Source organism: Neophocaena asiaeorientalis, unplaced genomic scaffold, assembly GCF_003031525.2.
Source record: "Neophocaena asiaeorientalis asiaeorientalis breed wild unplaced genomic scaffold, Neophocaena_asiaeorientalis_V1.1 scaffold4, whole genome shotgun sequence".
NCBI classification, from domain to species: Eukaryota; Metazoa; Chordata; class Mammalia; order Artiodactyla; family Phocoenidae; genus Neophocaena; species Neophocaena asiaeorientalis.
Window position 1 is genome coordinate 6,354,939 of NW_020173682.1, and position 19,233 is coordinate 6,374,171.

Sequence of the window (19,233 nt, forward strand, 5' to 3'; positions counted from 1 at the left end):
GCTGCTCCTGAGGCTGCTGGGAGAGATTTCCCTTTCTCTTCTTTGTTCTCACAGCTCCCAGGGCTCAGCTTTGGATCTGGCCCCGCCTCTACGTGTAGGTCGCCAGAGGGTGTCTGTTTTTCACTCAGACAGGATGGGGGTTAAAGGAGCATCTGATTTGGGGGCACCGGCTCACTCAGGCCGTGGGGAGGGAGGGGCCCGGAGTGCGGGGCGAGCCTGCGGCGGCAGAGGCCGGCGTGACGTTGCACCAGCCTGAGGCGCGCGGTGCGTTCTCCCGGGGGAGTTGTCCCTGGATCCCGGGACCCTGGCAGTGGCGGGCTGCACAGGCTCCCCGGAACGGGGTGTGGAGAGTGACCTGTGCTCGCACACAGGCTTCTTGGTGGCATTGGCATAGGATGTCCAGCACTGTAGCTTGCTGGTCGTTGAGTGAAGCTGGGTGCTGGTGTTGAGGTGGAGATCTCTGGGAGATTTTTTGCCGTTTGATATTATGTGGAGCTGGGAGGTGTCTTGTGGACCAGTGTTCTGTAGTTGGCTCTCCCACCTCAGTGGCACAGCTGTGACACCTGGCTGGAGCACCAAGAGCCTGTCCTCCACATGGCTCAGAATAAAAGGGAGAAAAAAACGAAAGAAAGAAGATAAAAAATAATAAAGTAAAAAAAAAATAAAGTTATTAAAATTAAAAATAATTATTAAGAAAAAAAATTTTTTAAGTTAAAAAAAAAATGAACAGACATAACCGTAGGACAAATGGTAAAAGCGAAGCTACACAGACAAAATCTCACACAGAAGCATACACATACACATTCACAAAAAGAGAAAAAGGGAACAATATATATATATATTGTTGCTCTCAAAGTCCACCTCCTCAATTTGGGATGATCTGTTGTCTATTCAGGTATTCCACAGATGCAGGTACATCAAGTTGATTGTGGAGCTTTAATCTGCTGCTCCTGAGGCTGCTGGGAGAGATTTCCCTTTCTCTTCTTTGTTCTCACAGCTCCCAGGGCTCAGCTTTGGATCTGGCCCCGCCTCTACGTGTAGGTCGCCAGAGGGTGTCTGTTTTTCACTCAGACAGGATGGGGGTTAAAGGAGCATCTGATTTGGGGGCACCGGCTCACTCAGGCCGTGGGGAGGGAGGGGCCCGGAGTGCGGGGCGAGCCTGCGGCGGCAGAGGCCGGCGTGACGTTGCACCAGCCTGAGGCGCGCGGTGCGTTCTCCCGGGGGAGTTGTCCCTGGATCCCGGGACCCTGGCAGTGGGGGGCTGCACAGGCTCCCCGGAACGGGGTGTGGAGAGTGACCTGTGCTCGCACACAGGCTTCTTGGTGGCAGCAGCAGCGGCCTTAACGTCTCACGCCTGTCTCTGGGGCTCCTTTAAGCAGCGCTGTGAATCCCCTCTCCTCGAGCACCAGGAAACAAAGAGGGAAGAAAAAGCCTCTTGCCTCTTCGGCAAATCCAGACTTTCCCCGGACTCCCTCCCAAAAAACAGCCCCGCCCGCCCCGGCGGGTGAGCAGACAAGCCTCTCGGCCTGGTGAGTGCCGGTCGGCCCCTATCCTCAGTGCGGGAATCTCCCCGCTTTGCCCTCCGCACCCGTTGCTGCGCTGTCCTCCGCGGCTCTGAAGCTTCACCCTCCGCCACCCGCAGTCTCCGCCCGCGAAGGGGCTTCCTAGTGTGTGGAAACCTTTCCTCCTTCACGGCTCCCTCCCACTGGTGTGGGTCCCGTCCCTATTCTTTTGTCTCTGTTTATTCTTTTTTCTTTTGCCCTACCCAGGTACGTGGGGAGTTTCTTGCCTTTTGGGAGGTCTGAGGTCTTCTGCCAGCGTTCAGTAGGTGTTCTGTAGGAGTTGTTCCCCGTGTAGATGTATTTCTGGTGTATCTGTGGGGAGGAAGGTGATCTCCGCGTCTTTACTCTTCCGCCATGTTGAAGCTCCTCCCTTTCTCGGTTCTTTTCTGTTGAATAATAGGACACTGCATCCCATATTACAAATGCAACGTTCTCTTGACCCCAGGTCCTGTTATAATATTCTGGAGAAAGGTGATGTTTTATTTTAGCTATAACCGACTAGTTTATGTTTAGACTGTAAGTTTTACCTCATTTTCTGTAAGTTATGGTTTAAATCTCACTTCAGTTCTCTAAACTTCTGCTGTGCTGGTTTGGGTCTGCCCTGTTACGTGTAGTTCAGGGATTAGTTTGCAACGTGTCTGCATAGTGCAGATCTCAGCTCCGTTCTCTAAGCCTTCTCTCCATTGGTTTGGGTGTGTTCTGGACTTCCGCTACTCACGGATTAGGCTGAGACTTGTGTGTTCTAATCTTAATTCACTTCTTACAAGTTCGTTGTGCGGGTTTGAGTCTGGGCTGCACGTGTACGGCTTAGGGGTTATTCTTAGGCCGGTGCTGGTTTGCACACAGAATTAGAGTATTTTCTTCTCTAGCTCCGTCCCTTCCTGGGTTCCTTGCACACTCTTCAGCTCACAGGGGCATTATTTTTTCTGGTCCTTTTCTCCAGGAAGTCAGGCCTTCTGTTGGAATTTAGACACACATTCCTCCATGCTGCTCTGTGAACGAGCCCACCCCTAGGGCAAAGCTAAAAGGAAATAAAAGTTAAACCCTTCCCCAGGGCGGTTGACTCTCTTCCACAGTCTACCTGCTTTTTTTATTTTCAAAGTGCTCAAAACAAAAATAGATGTTCTGGGTCCAGAGGTTTTAGTTGTAATCAGCAGGAGGGATGGACTGTAGTCAGTTTTTCACGTGCCATATCAGCCTGCAGTTCCTTAGGGTTTTGTTTTTGTTTTTAGAGTTATTTTCTGCTCCATTATAATTCAGTAGCAAATAATTAGGCAGAATTGCTGAAAGTTTAGAAGTTCACTTGTATTTCAAGATGTTTATGATTTTTCAAAGGAGAAATGAATAGCACATAGAAGTCTTTGACTTTGATTGGGAAATTAAGCCTTGATGGCATACACCATGTGCCCTGTGCAGAAAATAGTAAAATAATTTTAAGAGTTTTTACCTTTCAACCTAGTGGCCAGTAGACTTGCTTACAATGAACAAAGAATCAATATGACAATAATAAGCATATTATTTGCCAAAGAAAGGAGTTTTTCCTCAAGGGTTGAAATACCATTTTTGTTTAATTAGCATATTAAAGCCCCTTCAGAATAATTAATAGCATAAACATAATGCAACTTAATTTTGAATCCATCTTCAAGTCAATATAACTTTAATATCAGTGGAAAAACTGAATTAATGGGATTCCTATATTTTATTAGCTAATTTGCTTTTTAAGTTTTAAAATCTTATTTAAGAAAAGTCCTTTAATCAAATATATGATAATTTCTTTTTTAGTATTTTACTTAGGGTGGCTGATGCAGACTTTTCTGAACTCTTTTTAATTAAATCACAGACACCACCAGACCAAGAAGAAGCCAGGAGAGTGATGGTGTTGAATATGTCTTCGTTTCCAAGCACTTGTTTGAGACCGATGTACAAAATAACAAGTATGTGGACTTCTTTTAGAATCTTTGTAGAACTATTGTTTTTAAACATGTACCCATATGTCTAGTTGTAGACAACTGAGGGTTCCCTTCCGTTTGAAATGAATTTTCATTTTTATAATATTTGAAACTGATAAAAAGATAATTCAGTTAGTGGCTATTACCCATCATTGCCTGTAATCTTTTAATAACCTAGAGCTGTCGTGTATCTGGTAAATTGAATGTGTCGGGATTATTTTGCTAGTGTATTATTGTGAGATCGTCCTGCCCCTGTAATTGAATCTTAACGTAGAATTTAGAACTTTATTTTAGTAACTAGTAACTGTGTAATAGATCCCTAGTTCCAGTCTTTTCCACATACCTCCCTCTCTCTCATTGGCTCTTCAGAAAACCAAAATAATGTTAACCATCTTGCTTGTACCATATCCTCTAGCAAGCGCTAAGTCTCCCAGCCCCTGGTTTTCCATTTGCTGAAGCATGGATATTTTAGGGTATCAGGGAGCAATGTGTGCTCTAATGTGGGATTGTGGGACTTTATTGAAACATCGAAATGCTTTTTCCGTGTTTGGCACAGTGATTGAGTTTTTATAGCACGTTCTCAGCTGTCCTGCTCGCGTTAGCCGCCAGCCAGTCCTCCTCGAGTTCTAAAGCTGAGCTTGGTTGTTCTTTCGTGTGCAGTGAAGTTTCAGTAGTTTTTATTGTTTGGCTTATTCACTGTTTTATTGCATTGCATTAGTTCTGAAAAAGAGGTGATGGAAAACATTAGAGTCCTGCTGGACTAAAGTACTTTTTTTCTGCTTAAGTGTAATACAAGCAAGTGTTACTGATTTAAAAAAATGAAATAGAAGATTTTTTTAAATTGACATTCTGGAGTACTTGGACCTAGTTATTTTATTAAAAGCAGTTTAAAAAATTACATGTTCAGCAAAAACATCTTTTATATATGAATTATGTCTGCCATATATAATTCACAAATGATTCTAATTTCTACAGGTTCATTGAATATGGTGAATATAAAAACAACTATTACGGCACAAGTATAGACTCAGTTCGGTCTGTCCTAGCTAAAAACAAAGTTTGTTTGTTGGACGTTCAGCCTCATGTAAGTGAACAGTGACCTATTCAACACCCTTCAAGCCCATGTAATCTACCACATTTGAGCATTTCAGTATGGGGTAAATCTGAAATCTACTCACTTTTGGCATATAGGTGGCTTTCCTAAGGTGACAAAAGCATTTAAATGTCAGTTGAGAAGTTTCTGCTGAAAAGAAGCCCATGTTGTTATTAGGAAACAGGGGTCGGGGAAGCCTCGACATTTGTATTTGTAACTCTTATTTGGATTCAGTGTTTGCCAAGTGTAATGTCTCTTAGATATTTCTTCTATGTATTTTGTATTTAAAAATATGTTGCATTACATGTATAATGTATTTCGTGTATGCATTGTTATAAGTGTTCATCATTTTTGACAATGGACATTTTGGTTCTCAGTCCTCTTTTGTTGATTTTGGTTCTGTAAATATTCTAGAAGTGTAAACTGCCCGGTGAGAGCCGCGGGCATCTCACAGGAGCTGTACCAGGAACAAGTCGCCAGGTAGAGCTCGCCTGGCACCCTGGGAACTCATGTCATGTGGACTGAGTGCCAGTGGGTGAAGCAGTGCACTTCCCTGTCTCACCACAGACCCCCAGCAGAGACGCAGCCCACAGCATTCTCCTCGTTACCCAGAGGCAGTGCTGCGAGCTTTGTGAAAAGCAGGGGGCTTGCCCTTTGTAGGGGACTCTGAAGGGCAGAATGAAAGAGGAGAGAGACCTCAACCTGAGATCAGGAAGAGACGTAAACAGGATGGTTGGAAGACTTTCGTGTAAAGAAAGTTAACTCATAGCATCTTTTGGGTATTAGATCTAAAAACTAGTTTTCTGATATTTTTAGCTGCTTCTCTTCAGTATTAATTATGGCATATTTCAAAGCATTTTTAAAGAGAAGTTACATTCTCCATCTTTTGAGAGGTGTCTGTTACATTGAATTGTCAACAACTGATTGAACCACAATATATTGAAAGACCTGCTAACCTTAATTAGGAAATAATTTTAAGGAATTTTCTCCTTAGAAAGGAAATTCAGTTTTGTTATAAAACTCATGACTTTATGGAGAAATGTAAGAAAACTTACTTTCCTCATTGCAGACGGTGAAGCACTTAAGGACACTAGAATTTAAGCCCTATGTGATATTTATAAAGCCTCCGTCAATAGAGCGTTTGAGGGAGACAAGAAAAAATGCAAAGATTATTTCAAGCAGAGATGAGCAAGGTGCCGCCAAGCCCTTTACGGTGAGTATGAGGGTGCTTTCCTGAAAATACACAAGCGGGACTTAAAGTCGTATGTGCAGTAGTGACTCTGCATTAGGGAGACTGCAGCAGATGAAGGGACCCAGACACCCATGCGAGGCAGAGCTGTACTTAGGCGCTCGCGTTCAGTGATTGCACCGTAACTGCTTCCTCGGCTTCTGTGAGTGACCTTCATGTTACACTGACTCTAAGCTATTTTGTATGCTACTATGTACACTTATAAAATTTCTGAAGGCACATGTAAAAAGTTAGACCACTGAGTTTTCAGCTAGCCTTATTTTTAAAGGGAAAAATACCAAAGTCAGGTACCATTACTCATTAATAGTCTAGATGAAAATTGAATAATTTGCCTTGTCTGTTCGTATCAACATCATATTTAGCATAGTGAAAGGAAAAGCATCATTTTGGGTGTAGGACAAGTAGACTTGTATTATTCGATCTGTGTTTGTATTTCCTTTGACTGTTACTAGAAATGGCAGCTGTGGTTTGTTAATGACTAGAATGACTCTGGCAGGGCCTTTCATTGTTTTTTGTTTTTAACCATAAGACGATGTAGTCTACTTTAGGCTCAAAAATAAAAAGCAGAGAAATTTAATGGCAGAAGGTTTTTTCCCCTCCCTCTCTTAATTAACTCATCTTTAACTTTAGTCTGTATTAATTTGTAAACTATTAATTATGGGTACCAAGTACAGATAATGTTTTTGATTCCCAGTATTTTTAAAATGTCATTTTTCTAAAGTACTGACAATACACAACCATACTGAACAGGTACTGTTATATGAGGTTAATTACTCAGGGCTCTGGATTAACACTAAAATTAAAATTTCTGTTGTGAAAATCTTCTATGACATTGAAATGTAGACTCTGAAAAGACTCCAAGAAGTCACGGTATAAAGAGTTATTGTACTATTTATTATAGTATTGTACTATGTGAAGATTTCTCAATGAAGATAATAAATGATAACATAAGATTTAACTCACGTTTATGTATATAGTCTTGTTTTATAATCAACTAAAATTCTTACTGGTTTCAAAAATGTGAGTATGAAGGGCCCCTGACCCACTTCCCACTTCTACTGAGACGTAGAAGGACATAATATAAGTGTCCTTTCATAAATGTATCCAACTCTGAAAAAGTAGTTTGTTATACATTCCTCGCTATGAATAAATGTGAACAAGGCAGGCAAAGCCTAAGGGTAAACAATTCTCCTTTAATACTGAAATATCCCTGTAATGATAAGCGAGTGACTAATTATCCTGAAATTTAGGTAAGGCAGGAGTTTTGACTCTTGTCAGGGCAGTTTAGTTACAAGCAAATAGAGAGAGAGGGTATTAGAAATTATGGCTTCTGAAGAACTTACAGTTAAAGAGGATAATTTTCTTTTGTGGCTGAGGTGAAATAGTGAACACGGAACAACATTAGATAAACCAGTTGTACAATATTTGCATTGACGTGACGCGGTAAAATTGCCTGGTTAACCAGTTTTTAAAAATACTTCTTTTTGTAGGAGGAAGACTTTCAAGAAATGATTAAATCTGCCCAGATAATGGAAAGGCAATATGGTCATCTTTTTGACAAAACTATAGTAAATGATGATCTCACCATGGCCTTCAGTGAGCTTAAAACAACTTTTGACAAACTGGAGACAGATACCCACTGGGTTCCAGTGAGCTGGTTGCATTCGTAACTAAGGGAAATTTCCATAATTATCTTTTCTGTAGAGTGCATGATTAAATCAGTTACCATTTTGGTGGTAGGGTTTTTTTAATCTATATCACTGTTAAGATGTGCAATCTTGGTTAAAATTGATGTGTTGGTCTTGTTTGTATCTTTTTACAGCCTTATTTCAAGCACAGTGTTTGAGTTTAAGGTCCAAAGTCAAAATCTGCACAGTACCGTATTCTGGTTGTCTTGACTGTGTAGCTCTATCTCCAAAATGGGGTTGAACTTTTTAGAGAGACACAGCTGGAGAATGTACACGGGAGTTCAGTGCTTCAGCTGGTCTCCGACGTCATCACTGCCTTGGAGTTTGCATGTCAGCCGCTGAATACGTTCAGTTCACAGTCTTCAGGAGCCAGACATCATCATAGAGGCGCCTGGGCTGGCAGTAAGGCTGAGTCTTCTTACTGTTCTGCAAGTGCAAACTTTTTCTTACGTAGACACAACATATTCACAGTTACAGTTTGAGAAGGCCTTATGAGTGCATATATCAGTGACTCAACAAATGTTTAATAAGGGAAGATGGGCTTTTAAAAATTACCATTTATGAAACTAAAAACCTTTCTTTATGGCTTAAGAATGGTGATATCCTGGGGCAAGTAAGATTACAAAGGACATTTTTATTTGTAAATCCTCAGACAACATTTCTGGACTCACCAGAAATTCTGGAGCCAGTTATCTGGCTTTGGGTTTTCCCAATAAATTATAAGAATGATTCCTATTCTAAAGGTAGGTTTTACTTGTTACTGCTACAGTTAAAGAAAATGTGATCATTTTTCAAATGTGTGCAGTTGATGACAATATATTTAAATTGCACTATAAGATATATTTTAGAAAACTTTTCATGTAATGTTATTTCTTCGTCATCAAAATATTTAACACTGGCCAGATACCATCCTAGTCTTGCCATTTTTAAAGAAGTTTAAGAAAGACTCTTTTGTTGTAAATATTTAGATGGGATCTCTCATTTTTCTTTGATGCCACTCATCTTCAGCGAGTAAATTATATAGCTCAAAATACCAGAAATGTCCATAGTTGTGTAAGAGAACATGTCCTCCCATTCTTGCATGCCGTAAGACCCTGTCAATCAGAAATCATTGCATCTGTGACTTTCAAGCAGAAAAAACGGTATTTTTTGTTGATTTGTAAAGAGAGTTTAGATGTCCTGTTTAAAGAAAAAGAGTGTAGTGAAATTTTATATATTTATGAAATATTTGAAAGGCATATTTTTTTAATTATCAAATGAGGCTATTCATTAAATAAATAGTATGTAAAGACATCATAATTTAAGATAGTAGTTTTATAAGTCAGGGTCAACATTCCATGTAAATATTTGACCTTTATTCATATGCAGATCCACAAGTGTGTTCTGTGTGCACATTTGATAGCATCACTCACTGAGTTTCCTTCAGACGTGTCAAATTTCATACCTTGATACACACTCACAGCTAAATAGTTAGATAACCAGACATTGTTACTTGACAGCATAATCCAAACAGCAAGGTCTAAGTTAATTAACTAAATAGCAAGGAATTTAGTTTAAAAAGGGGTTGGTGAGGGCTTTCCTGGTGGCGCAGTGGTTGAGAGTCTGCCTGCCGATACAGGGGACACGGGTTCGTGCCCCGGTCCGGGAGGATCCCGCGTGCGGCGGAGCGGCTGGGCCTGTGAGCCATGGCCGCTGAGCCTGCGCGTCCGGATCCTGTGCTCCGCAATGGGAGAGGCCACAACAGTGGGAGGCCCGCGTATCGCAAAAAAAAAAAAAAAAAAAGGCTTCCCTGGGGGCGCGGGGGGTGAGAAAAAAAAAAAAAAAAAAAAAAAGGGGGTTGGTGGGTTGCCAGATCTAATATTGAAGCCATACTTTATAGTTGTGTGGCTGGTCTAAGAAAGTACAAATCTTCCTTAGGTGGTTTGGGTAGAATATTCTCTTTGAACATTGACTGAAATTTCCGAAAAATCAGGACTTCCTAGGAAATGAATTATAATTTAGGCAGTCCAAATTCTTTGTTCAGAAATAGTACCTGGTTTGCTTTTTTTCATTTACAGACAATTGCCTCAATTCTTTCCTGCGGAGGTAGAGATAGTGTAATGTGGTAGAAACGGGGTCCTTTTTGGTGGTGGTGGTGGAGGTGTTATAGAACTATATTTGTCCAGCCTTTCTCCCTTTTTACATGAGAGCTGGGCAGTATTTTTTTAAATAATGAAAAGAGGTACTTCAGCAATTTGAAAAATCTTTTATCAGGTAATATACATACGTGGTCTTGCAAGTGACGTTTACATGGCCACCTTGATGCTTAGAAAGAGATTCAGTTAAAATTTAATGCGGCAAGGCCAACTCCATGGCCTCTGATTAATGTTGCAAAGGGCCCTTGATTCTGTGCTTTATGCATCCTCAGCTCCCTCTCTAGCAAGGACAGACTAGTTCTTTAGGCAGCTTGCTTCTGAGACAGTGTCAGCCACTATTTGAGAGAACAGGAATATTGGGTTTTTTAAGTCCATGTATTTAAAATCCAAGATCAAGAAGATAATTCTATACTCCCATTATTAACATACTGGAATCTTTTTTTTTTTACCATTATTTTACTTACCAATATAGACATTATCGATATCTTTAAGGCTGACCTTCCTGGCATTGTGTAATGATTGAATGTATCTAAATTGTAATAATTTAAAATTGACAAACATGTAAAACGAAATTATGTTGTTAAAAGTTTCCTGAAGGTAGAGTTTTATTATTTATTTTCTTTTTGACTAGTGAGAGTTTATAAATAAAAGTCATGGAAAACCTTTGAGCTTAATAAAGTATCTTCAAATTATGTGTGTACTCTCTTGAAGGTGGCTCTTGCATTTGGTATCTACTTCACTGTTTCCAATGGTGGAAAAACTTGTTTTTTTTAATGACACCAAGTGATATATTTGAACTGGCTCTGTCTAAAATTAAATTTCATATTGGTTTCAAACATTAATTGGTTTCATCCAGGTTGTTGGAGAGGTGGACTTCACTAGCCTTGCTCTTACCCACACGGTCCAGCCACTTAAAGCTGTGGAGCAAAGAATGGAATGGTTGGTCCCAGCCCATCCGTGATGGGGACACCCCGCCCCGCCTCTTTCCGTCAGGCATTGAGCGGCACCCACATCCTCTGCCCCTGTTCCAGGTAGGCGAAGTAGACTTCCAGCTCTGCATGTGAGGACAGACTGCCATCTGCTTATACAGACAGGCTAAGTGGCACTGGCCTTGCTTAAGCAGCTGAACGAGTTAGCCCAGCTCTGCTTCCACTGAGAGGCTGTAGGATGTAGCAGTTAGGGGCATGGGGTCTGGAGCTGGATTGTTGAGTTGAGATGCTGCCTATTACGAGTTTTATAACCTCGTTTAATCTCACTGTCATTTTCTCACCAGAAAATAATGGAGATAATAAGAGTGCTTACCTCATAGGATTGTTGTGGGCATGAAATGAAAGAATTGATCCGTGTAATGTGCTTGGAACAAAGCCTGGGCTAGAAGTGCTCACTGATGGTAAGCTCGCTTCACAACGGTCACTCTCACGTCACACAGTTTAAAAGTAGCTGCGTAAATATTCTTAATTACTCCAAACAAAGAGTTCTCTTATTAGTAAATTCACAGGAAGCTTCCTAAATAATTTCTATGACCAGCTTTATTGTTTTATAAAAATACCATTGCGTCCAAATGATGCATCCAGAATTCACTGGCTGATTCTCAACAGGAAAGTGAACCAGTTTGTATTTGCAACCACTAGTATGGAATATAGCTGATACCAGCTGAAAGAAATGTCCCTTAATTGTATCCCAGCCCTTTCTTCTGCTACGGCACTTCCTTTCCAAATGCGTGCTCACTTACACTTCAGCTTCTGGGGGGCAGGGAATACTTTTACTTTTATAACAGCTGTCTTATTCACATACACCTACCTGGGCCCCCTCACTGCCAGACCAAATGTCCTTACTGACGTCAGACATCTGTATGATTTGTCTGCGACTTCATTTAATCCTTACAGCTGCCTTGTATGGGAGTGGTAGCTTCATATTTTACAGTTGAGAAAACCAAGGTGCTGGCTTCCGTACCTGGCCCAAGGTAACAGGTGACGAGTAAGGAATCGGGGCTTGAACAGTGGTCAGGCTTCCTCCAATCCCACACTATTTCACTGCATTGTGTTTCCTGGTGGTGCTAGAACTTGAGCCAGTTCTGGAAACAGGTGAGATTTGGTCATTAGGGGAGTGATTGTTCATCCTTTTGATGCACAGCAGTTTACAAAGAGTTTTCTCAGAGCACTGTTGCTTTAGTCAGATATGACTTGATTTGTCTATGCCTGTATAGTGGGCTGATCTTCAAACAGTGGCTATCATCAAAAACATACAAAAAACTTAGCATAATATGCAATATTTCTATTTTGTCTGTTTGAGTACCATTCCTTAGTGATGAATCGTGATTGGTCTAATCAATCATACAATCCCCTCTTTGCAAGGATGGACCTGAGTTGGTCATGCCACCCACTTCGAGGTAATGTCTGTCGTAGGAGCTATGAGTAAGAGCTGTTTCCCTGATTTAAACAACTGCATGAGGTGAAAACCTTTTATGCTCCTGCCCCCATGCTTCCTGTTTGAGATGCTTGTTATGTTGAGGTGCTTGCAAAGATGACAGCCATAACCCTAACCCTAAACCAATGGATGACTAAGGCCAATCTATAGATGAATGAGTAGAAAAAGGAAAAGATCCTAAATCCATAACATCACTGAGCTGCTGACAAAAATCCTGGGACCTCCTTCCTCTAATTACTGAAAAAACAATGTTCTTTTATGCTCTGTTGGTGAGAATGTAAATTGGGGCAGCAGCTATGGAAAACAGTATGGCAGTTCCTTAAAAAAAGTAAAAATAGAACCACCACATGACCCAGCAATTCTACTTCTGGGTACATATCTGAAGAAAATGAAATCACTATTTTGAAAAGAGATCTGCACTCCCACGTTCCACGTTCACTGCAACATTATTCACAACAGCTGAGACCAGGAAACAGCAAGTGTCCCTCAACAGATGAATGAAGAATGGGAGAATGCACACACACACACACACACACACACACACACACACATACACGAAGATTATTCAACAGTTAAAAATAAGGTAATTCTGGGCTTCCCTGGTGGCGCAGTGGTTGAGAGTCCGCCTGCCGATGCAGGGGACACGGGTTCGTGCCCCAGTCCGGGAAGATCCCACATGCCGCGGAGCGGCTGGGCCCGTGAGCCATGGCTGCTGAGCCTGAGCGTCCGGAGCCTGTGCTCCGCAACGGGAGAGGCCACAACAGTGAGAGGCCCGTTTACCGCAAAAAAAAAAAAATAAGGTAATTCTGCCTTTTGTGACAACATGGGTGTATCTTGAGGGCATTATTCTAACTAAAATAAGTCAGAAAGACAAATAACTATATGTTATCATTTATATATGGCATCTACAAAAGCTGAACTAGAAATAGAAAATAGAATGGTAGTTACCAGGAGTTGGAGGGAAAAGGGGGAGGTTGGTCAAAAGGTACAAGCTTCCAGTTATGAGATGAATAAGTTCTGGGGATGTGATGTGCAACATGGTGACTTTAGTTAACAGCACTGTGTAACATGCTTGAAAGTAGCTAAAAGAGTTATCAACAGACACACACACAAGGTAATTATGTGAGGTGATGGAAGTGTTAAATAACCTTGTTGTGGTAATCATTTCATCATATATACATGCATCAAATCATCACACTGTACACCTTAAACTTACACAATGTTAATTATATCAGTAAAACTGGAAAAGATGTTCTATTAAAAAGTGTTAATATTTAGCTGTTGTTTACTTGCTGCTGGAAGCATTCCTAATGGAAAGCAGTATGCATGACAGCCTAGGCCACTCCCAGTATCTACGTTCACTTTCCAAAGGTGTCACTTGCCCTGCAATGATGCACTGAGCTTTAAAACATTCTGGAACTTGTAGCGAAAACTAAAGCAAGAGGTCCCATTTAAATTTTATTTTTCTTGGGTTCCACGTTTTTTTCCTCCACAGTATGGATAAAATTTAAGTTTGGGGAAAGTTGTTCATATGTTTTTGGGTTTCCAAATTTATCATGGTTGTGAGTCTACCATTTTGGACAAAGTAATACCTCTTTAACTGTTTAATCTGACCTGGGCATTAGTAATACCTAAAGGCTCAGTTCATTGGGCTCCTGCTCTGTGCCTTGGCACTCTGCTAGTTAGTAGTAGGTGAGCTGTTTGTGATCACTGACTCCACTTAAACGGAGAAAAGACCTAAAGAGCAATATGTTTACGTAACAATGGCTACAAAATGTAATTACTGTACATGTCAATGAAGAGCTATATAACATAAAGTAATAACTTAGGGAAATACATTGCTCTTAGGAATCTAGAAGATACCAAAACAACTGAGGATGAAAGAAAGAAGGAAGAAATATAAACGTGCTTAAATATTAGTTAAATTTTTTAAAAGTATTTGAAGGCAATCATCTGTGGAATTGAAAGTAAATACAAAGAGGAATCAGAAAGAGACTCCATTAAATGAGATGACAGAAACAAGGCCAAATGGGTCTCTTATTACAGATCTAAATGCCGTGAACTCATGTATTGAGACCATTTTTCAACTACATCAAAAATGGACATCAACCATATTCTTCAAGGAGAGAAAGATTTAAAGTAAGAGGATTGACAAAAATAAGCCAGGCAGATGCAAACAAAAAGAAAGCAAAATAAATAAAATAAGAAAACAGAAGGCACAATAATAATATTAAAATTGAGTTCAATGTTTATCAGTTGGGTCAAAAAGTCATTCTTTAGTAATCAGTGGTATAAGTCACAAAAGGAGGAACATCGAAGACACAGGGTAAAACCTTGAGAAGTGCAGTCAATAAAACCATCTTATTTGATAATCTTTAAAATACTTCTCTTAGACCTTGAAGAAAATTGTTATAGAAGGTCCATATATCACAATTCCTCAGCCAATCTCATAGCCATGGAAAGAATGCTTTTTCCTGCAAACTGAAATTATACCTTCTATTCAAGAGCTACACTGAGCATTTATGAAACCCAGTCCTCAAGTAAGCTACAAGAAAAACCTCATTAAATTCCAAAATATTTAAATACTTCAAATTACATCTAGTGACCACAGTCCAATAGAGCTAAAAATGAATAACAAGTAAACACCAAAAAAAGACCTCTTAGAAAAAGTCAAAATTTTAAAAAGTATTCTGATCATGGACTAACTAAAAATAAAATTGCAGATTATTCAGAAAATAACAATGTAACTATCAGAATCTATGGACTAGGACTAAAAAACTGAGCTCAGGAAAACTTGTTGCCTTAAAAGCTTTTCAAAGGAAAGAAAAATAAAAATAAACACGGGCTCAAGCAGCTCCGGAAAGAATAACACGAGTGGTATTTTGGCTAGGTTGTAATATACACTGACTTTTCCAGGAATGCGCTACCATGTAAATCAAAGGAAGATAGTATTTCATTTTTTCAGAAGTTTACCAAGAGTTTTTCACTATTTTGGAACATCATGTCACTAATGGAAATACCACTCATGCTGTCAGTCTCCAACATTGCATGTCAGGACACACCCATGCCACGATGTGTGAACCTACCCCATGCACGTGATCACTGCTGTCTTTGGGGAACTGCTGCTTGAGCATTTACATCTCACAATTTGAGCTATTTTACTTTCCATTCCTCTCCTTTTCCTTCTCCCTTATATTACACTGGGGTTCCATTATTTTATTTTTTATTATTTTATTTTCCGGCACTGCGCGGCATGCAGGATCTTAGTTCCCCAACCAGGGATCAAACCCGTGCCCCCTGCAGTGGAAGCGTGGATTCTCAACCACTGGACTGCCAGGGAAGTCCCTGGGGTTTCTTTTTAACTGTGCAGACTACACTATATCTGTGGATTTCATTTCAAGATAGCAGAAGGGACATCACAAAAATCTCTCTTACAGGAAGAGACCACTGAGTATGATAGGAGTGATTATTGCTGCTTCAGATGGATGGCTATTCAAATCCCATCTATTTTGCACCCTTTGAGCTGCACTGCTCATCCTGTTTTAATAGGCTTTGATGTGATTAATATGTGACTGAGCATCAAGTACTATCCTGGGGATACTGCTGCAGAAGAAAATAGCTTTAAAGTTGATAATATTTTCCAAGAACATACAATGAGATTATATGAGAGTAGACATTACTGCAGACCCAAATACTAAATTGAAAGATCACAGACTCTCCCAGAACATAATTTTAATAGCATAAGGATGAGAATTCAGAAAAATTGTGAGACATCACAAGTAAATCCGAAGGGAGGAGGTCAAGATGGCAGAGTAGGAGGACGCAGAGCTAACCTCTCCCCATGAACGCATCAAAATGCAGTTACATGTGGTGCAGTTCTCCCTGAAAACTAACTAGAGGCTGGCAGACTCCTGTGCAACCAAGGCTGTAAGAAAGATCCACACGGAATTGGGAAGGAAGGAAAGAGAAGCGATCAGATTGGAACTTGTGCCCCTGGAAGGGGACCCAGGAGAAGGGGGATTACATGGGCGAAGATTCCCCCTGGGGAACGAGGGCTTCGAGCCACATATTCTGCACCCCAGCCCTGGGGTCTGACACTGAAAAGACGAGTCCCCTTAGCTGGTTTGAAAATCCGTGGGACTAACAGGAGGGCTGTAAGAGACCTAGACTCCGTTTGTGGGGAGAGTGCACAGACTTGCTTACTCCTGAAACAAAGCGGAGAGAGCAGATTGAAACTGCACGGGACTCTGGCTTCCCCCAGCCACCCTGCAGCATACCCCAGCCTGAGCCAAGTGCCCACTCAGGCCCCATTTGCTCTGGGACACAGCTCCACACTAGCATGACGGCAGCCGTGGAGGAGAGGAGTGCTCAGTTGTGAGGGACGGTACTGGCTTGGACCTGGAATGGCCTCTGAACGGGGCAGGGACAGCCATTACTGGTGCTTACAGAGAGGTCCGGGACTCTGGGGCCAGGACTGCCACAGTCCGTACCCTGATCCACACCAGGCACCCACTCCAGCCCCTCTTGCTCCAACGCTGCTCCCCTCTAGGGCGAGGGTGCTGGTGCTAGGAGACAGGAGAATACACACTTGACAGAACAGAGTCAGCTCGGACCTGAGCCTCAGGACTTCTGTTTCAGCAACTTGGGACCTGAACAACCCTGCAATAGAGTGATGTTGGCCACTGACCAGAGGAGAAGCCCTGGGACAAACGCCTGGCCATGGCTCTAGCCTGTCCATCTCCAGTCCCAACTCTTACCAAGGAGACAGGTGCCAGCACACCCTGGAGGAAGCATGACTGGTGCTCACATCAGAACCCGCTCTCCCGCCAAAGCTATGGGGCATGTGCAACTGTACAGGGATGCTCCCATATGGGGACATCCCTTCAAGGCTGGAATAGGTAACTATTTCACCTAAATTCATAGACACAGAAAGATGAGCAAAATGAGAAGACAGAGGAATTTGTTTCAGTTGAAAGAACAAGAGAAAACCCCTGAAAAAAAACGAATGAAACAAATAAAATTTACCAGATAAAGAGTTCAAAGCATTAGCAGTAAGAATGCTAACTAAATTAAGGAAAAGAATAGATGAACACAGTGAGAACTTAAACAAGGTGCTAGAAAATGTAAAAAAGAACCAGTTATAAATGAAGAATATAATGACAAATGAAAAACACATTAGAAGGAATTAACAGGAGACTAGGTGATAGAGAAGAATGCACAAGTGATCTGGAAGACACAGTAATGGAAATTATCCAATCAGAACAGCAAAAAGAAAAACAAATTTTAAAAAAATGAGAACAGTTTAGGGGACCCCCGGGACACCATCAAGTGTACCAACATTCACATTATAGGGGTCCCAGAAGGAGAAGAGAGAGAGAAAGGGGTCAAAAATGTATTTGATGAAATTAGGTTGAAAACGTCCGAAACCTGAAGAAGGAAACAGATAGATATCCAGGTACAGGAAGCACAGAGGGTACCAAACAAGGTGACTGCAAACACATTCACACCAAGACATGTCATAATTAAAGTGGCAAAAGTTAAAGAGAGATACTAAAATCACCAAGAGAAAAACAAAGAGTTATATGCAAGGGAACCCCCATAGGCTATCAGCTTTTTATGCAGAAACTTTGCAGGCCAGAAGGGAGTGGCAAGATATATTTTAAGTGCTGAAAGGGAAAACCCTGCAACCTCGGATACCCTACAGAGCAAGATAATCAATCACTTAGGAGAGAGAAAGAATTTCTCAGACAAGCAAAAACTAAAGTTCATAAATAGTAAACCTACCCTAAAAGAAATGTTAAAGGTTCTTCTCTGTGTAGAAAAGAAAAGGTTACAAGAAGAAGTAAGTATCTGTAGAACAGGAAAAATCCCAGGAGTAAAGGCAAAGAATCAACCACTTAAATAAGCTAGTACAAAGATTAAAAGAAAAAAGTGTAAAATCATCTAAAACTACAATAAATTTTGAAGGGATAAACATGAAGATGTAAAATATGACATCAAAAACAAAAACAAAAATATGACATCAAAAACAAAAAAGGGGAGTGAAAAAATTAAGATCTTTTAGAATGTGTTTGAACTTAAGTGACTGTCAGTTTAAAACAAGTAGATATAGTTACAGTCAATATATGTGAATGAACTCCTTGGTAACCACAAATCAAAAACCCATAATAGATACACAAAAACTAGGGGGAAAAAAGGAACACAAGCATGCCACTAAAGAAAATCATCAAACCATGAGGGAAGAAACAAAAAGAAGAAACAGAACTACAAAAGCAACCAGAAAACAAATAACAAAATGGGAATAAGTACATGCTTATCAATAATTACAAGTATCAATTAAAATGCTCCAGTTAAAAGACATAGGGTGGCAGATTGGATAAAAAAACAGACCCATATACTGTTTACAGTAGTCTCACTAGAGAGCTAAAGACACACGCACACTGAGAGTGAGGGGAAGGAAAAAGATATTTCATGGAAATGGAAACAGAGGGAAAGCAGGGATAGCTATACTCTTATTATACAAAATAGACCTCAAAACAAAGTCTATAACAAAAGCCAAAGAAGGGCACTATATAATTATAAAAGTATCAATACAAAAAGGATATCACAGTCATTAACATATATGCACCCAATACAGGAGTACCTAAATACATAAAGAAAATATTAACAGACATAAAGGGAGAAATTGACAATAAAACAATAATAGTAGGGACTGTAACACCCCACTTACATCAGTGGACAGATCATCCAGACAGAAAATCAATAAGGCAAAATTTGTCTTAATGACACAAAAGACCAGTTGGACTTTATAGATATCTACAGGACATCACATTCCAAAACAGCAGGTTACACATTCTTTTCAAGTGCACATCGAAAGTTCTCCATGATAGACCAGCTGCTAGGCCATAAAATAAGTCACAAATTTAAGAAGGTAGAAATTACATCAAGCATCTTTTCCAACCTCAGTGTTATGAAACTAGAAATCAACTACAGAAAGAAAAATGAGAAAAACACAAACGTGGGGACTAAACAACATGCTACTAAAAAACCAATGGGTCAATGAAGAGAGAAAGCAGAAAATCAGAAAATACCTTGAGACAAATGAAAATGGAAACACAACACTCCAAAAT

The 19,233-nt window shown here is 40.5% G+C and overlaps 1 protein-coding gene across 11 annotated transcripts in view; it reads left to right on the top strand.

Moving 5' to 3' along the window:
- MPP7 (MAGUK p55 scaffold protein 7) overlaps positions 1-12,656 on the top strand; it is a 284,418-nt gene extending 271,762 nt beyond the window's left edge. For 10 of the 11 annotated variants that reach the window (XM_024750109.1, XM_024750112.1, XM_024750115.1 and 7 more), the window contains 4 exons: positions 3,403-3,496; positions 4,487-4,595; positions 5,674-5,817; positions 7,344-9,226. In XM_024750109.1, the coding sequence (XP_024605877.1) occupies positions 3,403-3,496; positions 4,487-4,595; positions 5,674-5,817; positions 7,344-7,523 (527 nt within the window). In that variant the 3' untranslated portion in view covers positions 7,524-9,226. Of the gene's footprint in view, positions 1-3,402; positions 3,497-4,486; positions 4,596-5,673; positions 5,818-7,343; positions 9,227-10,532; positions 10,708-10,949 lie in introns of those variants that run through there. The other variant, XR_003003786.1, reaches the window with a different exon arrangement.
- Positions 12,657-19,233: the final 6,577 nt, after the last annotated feature.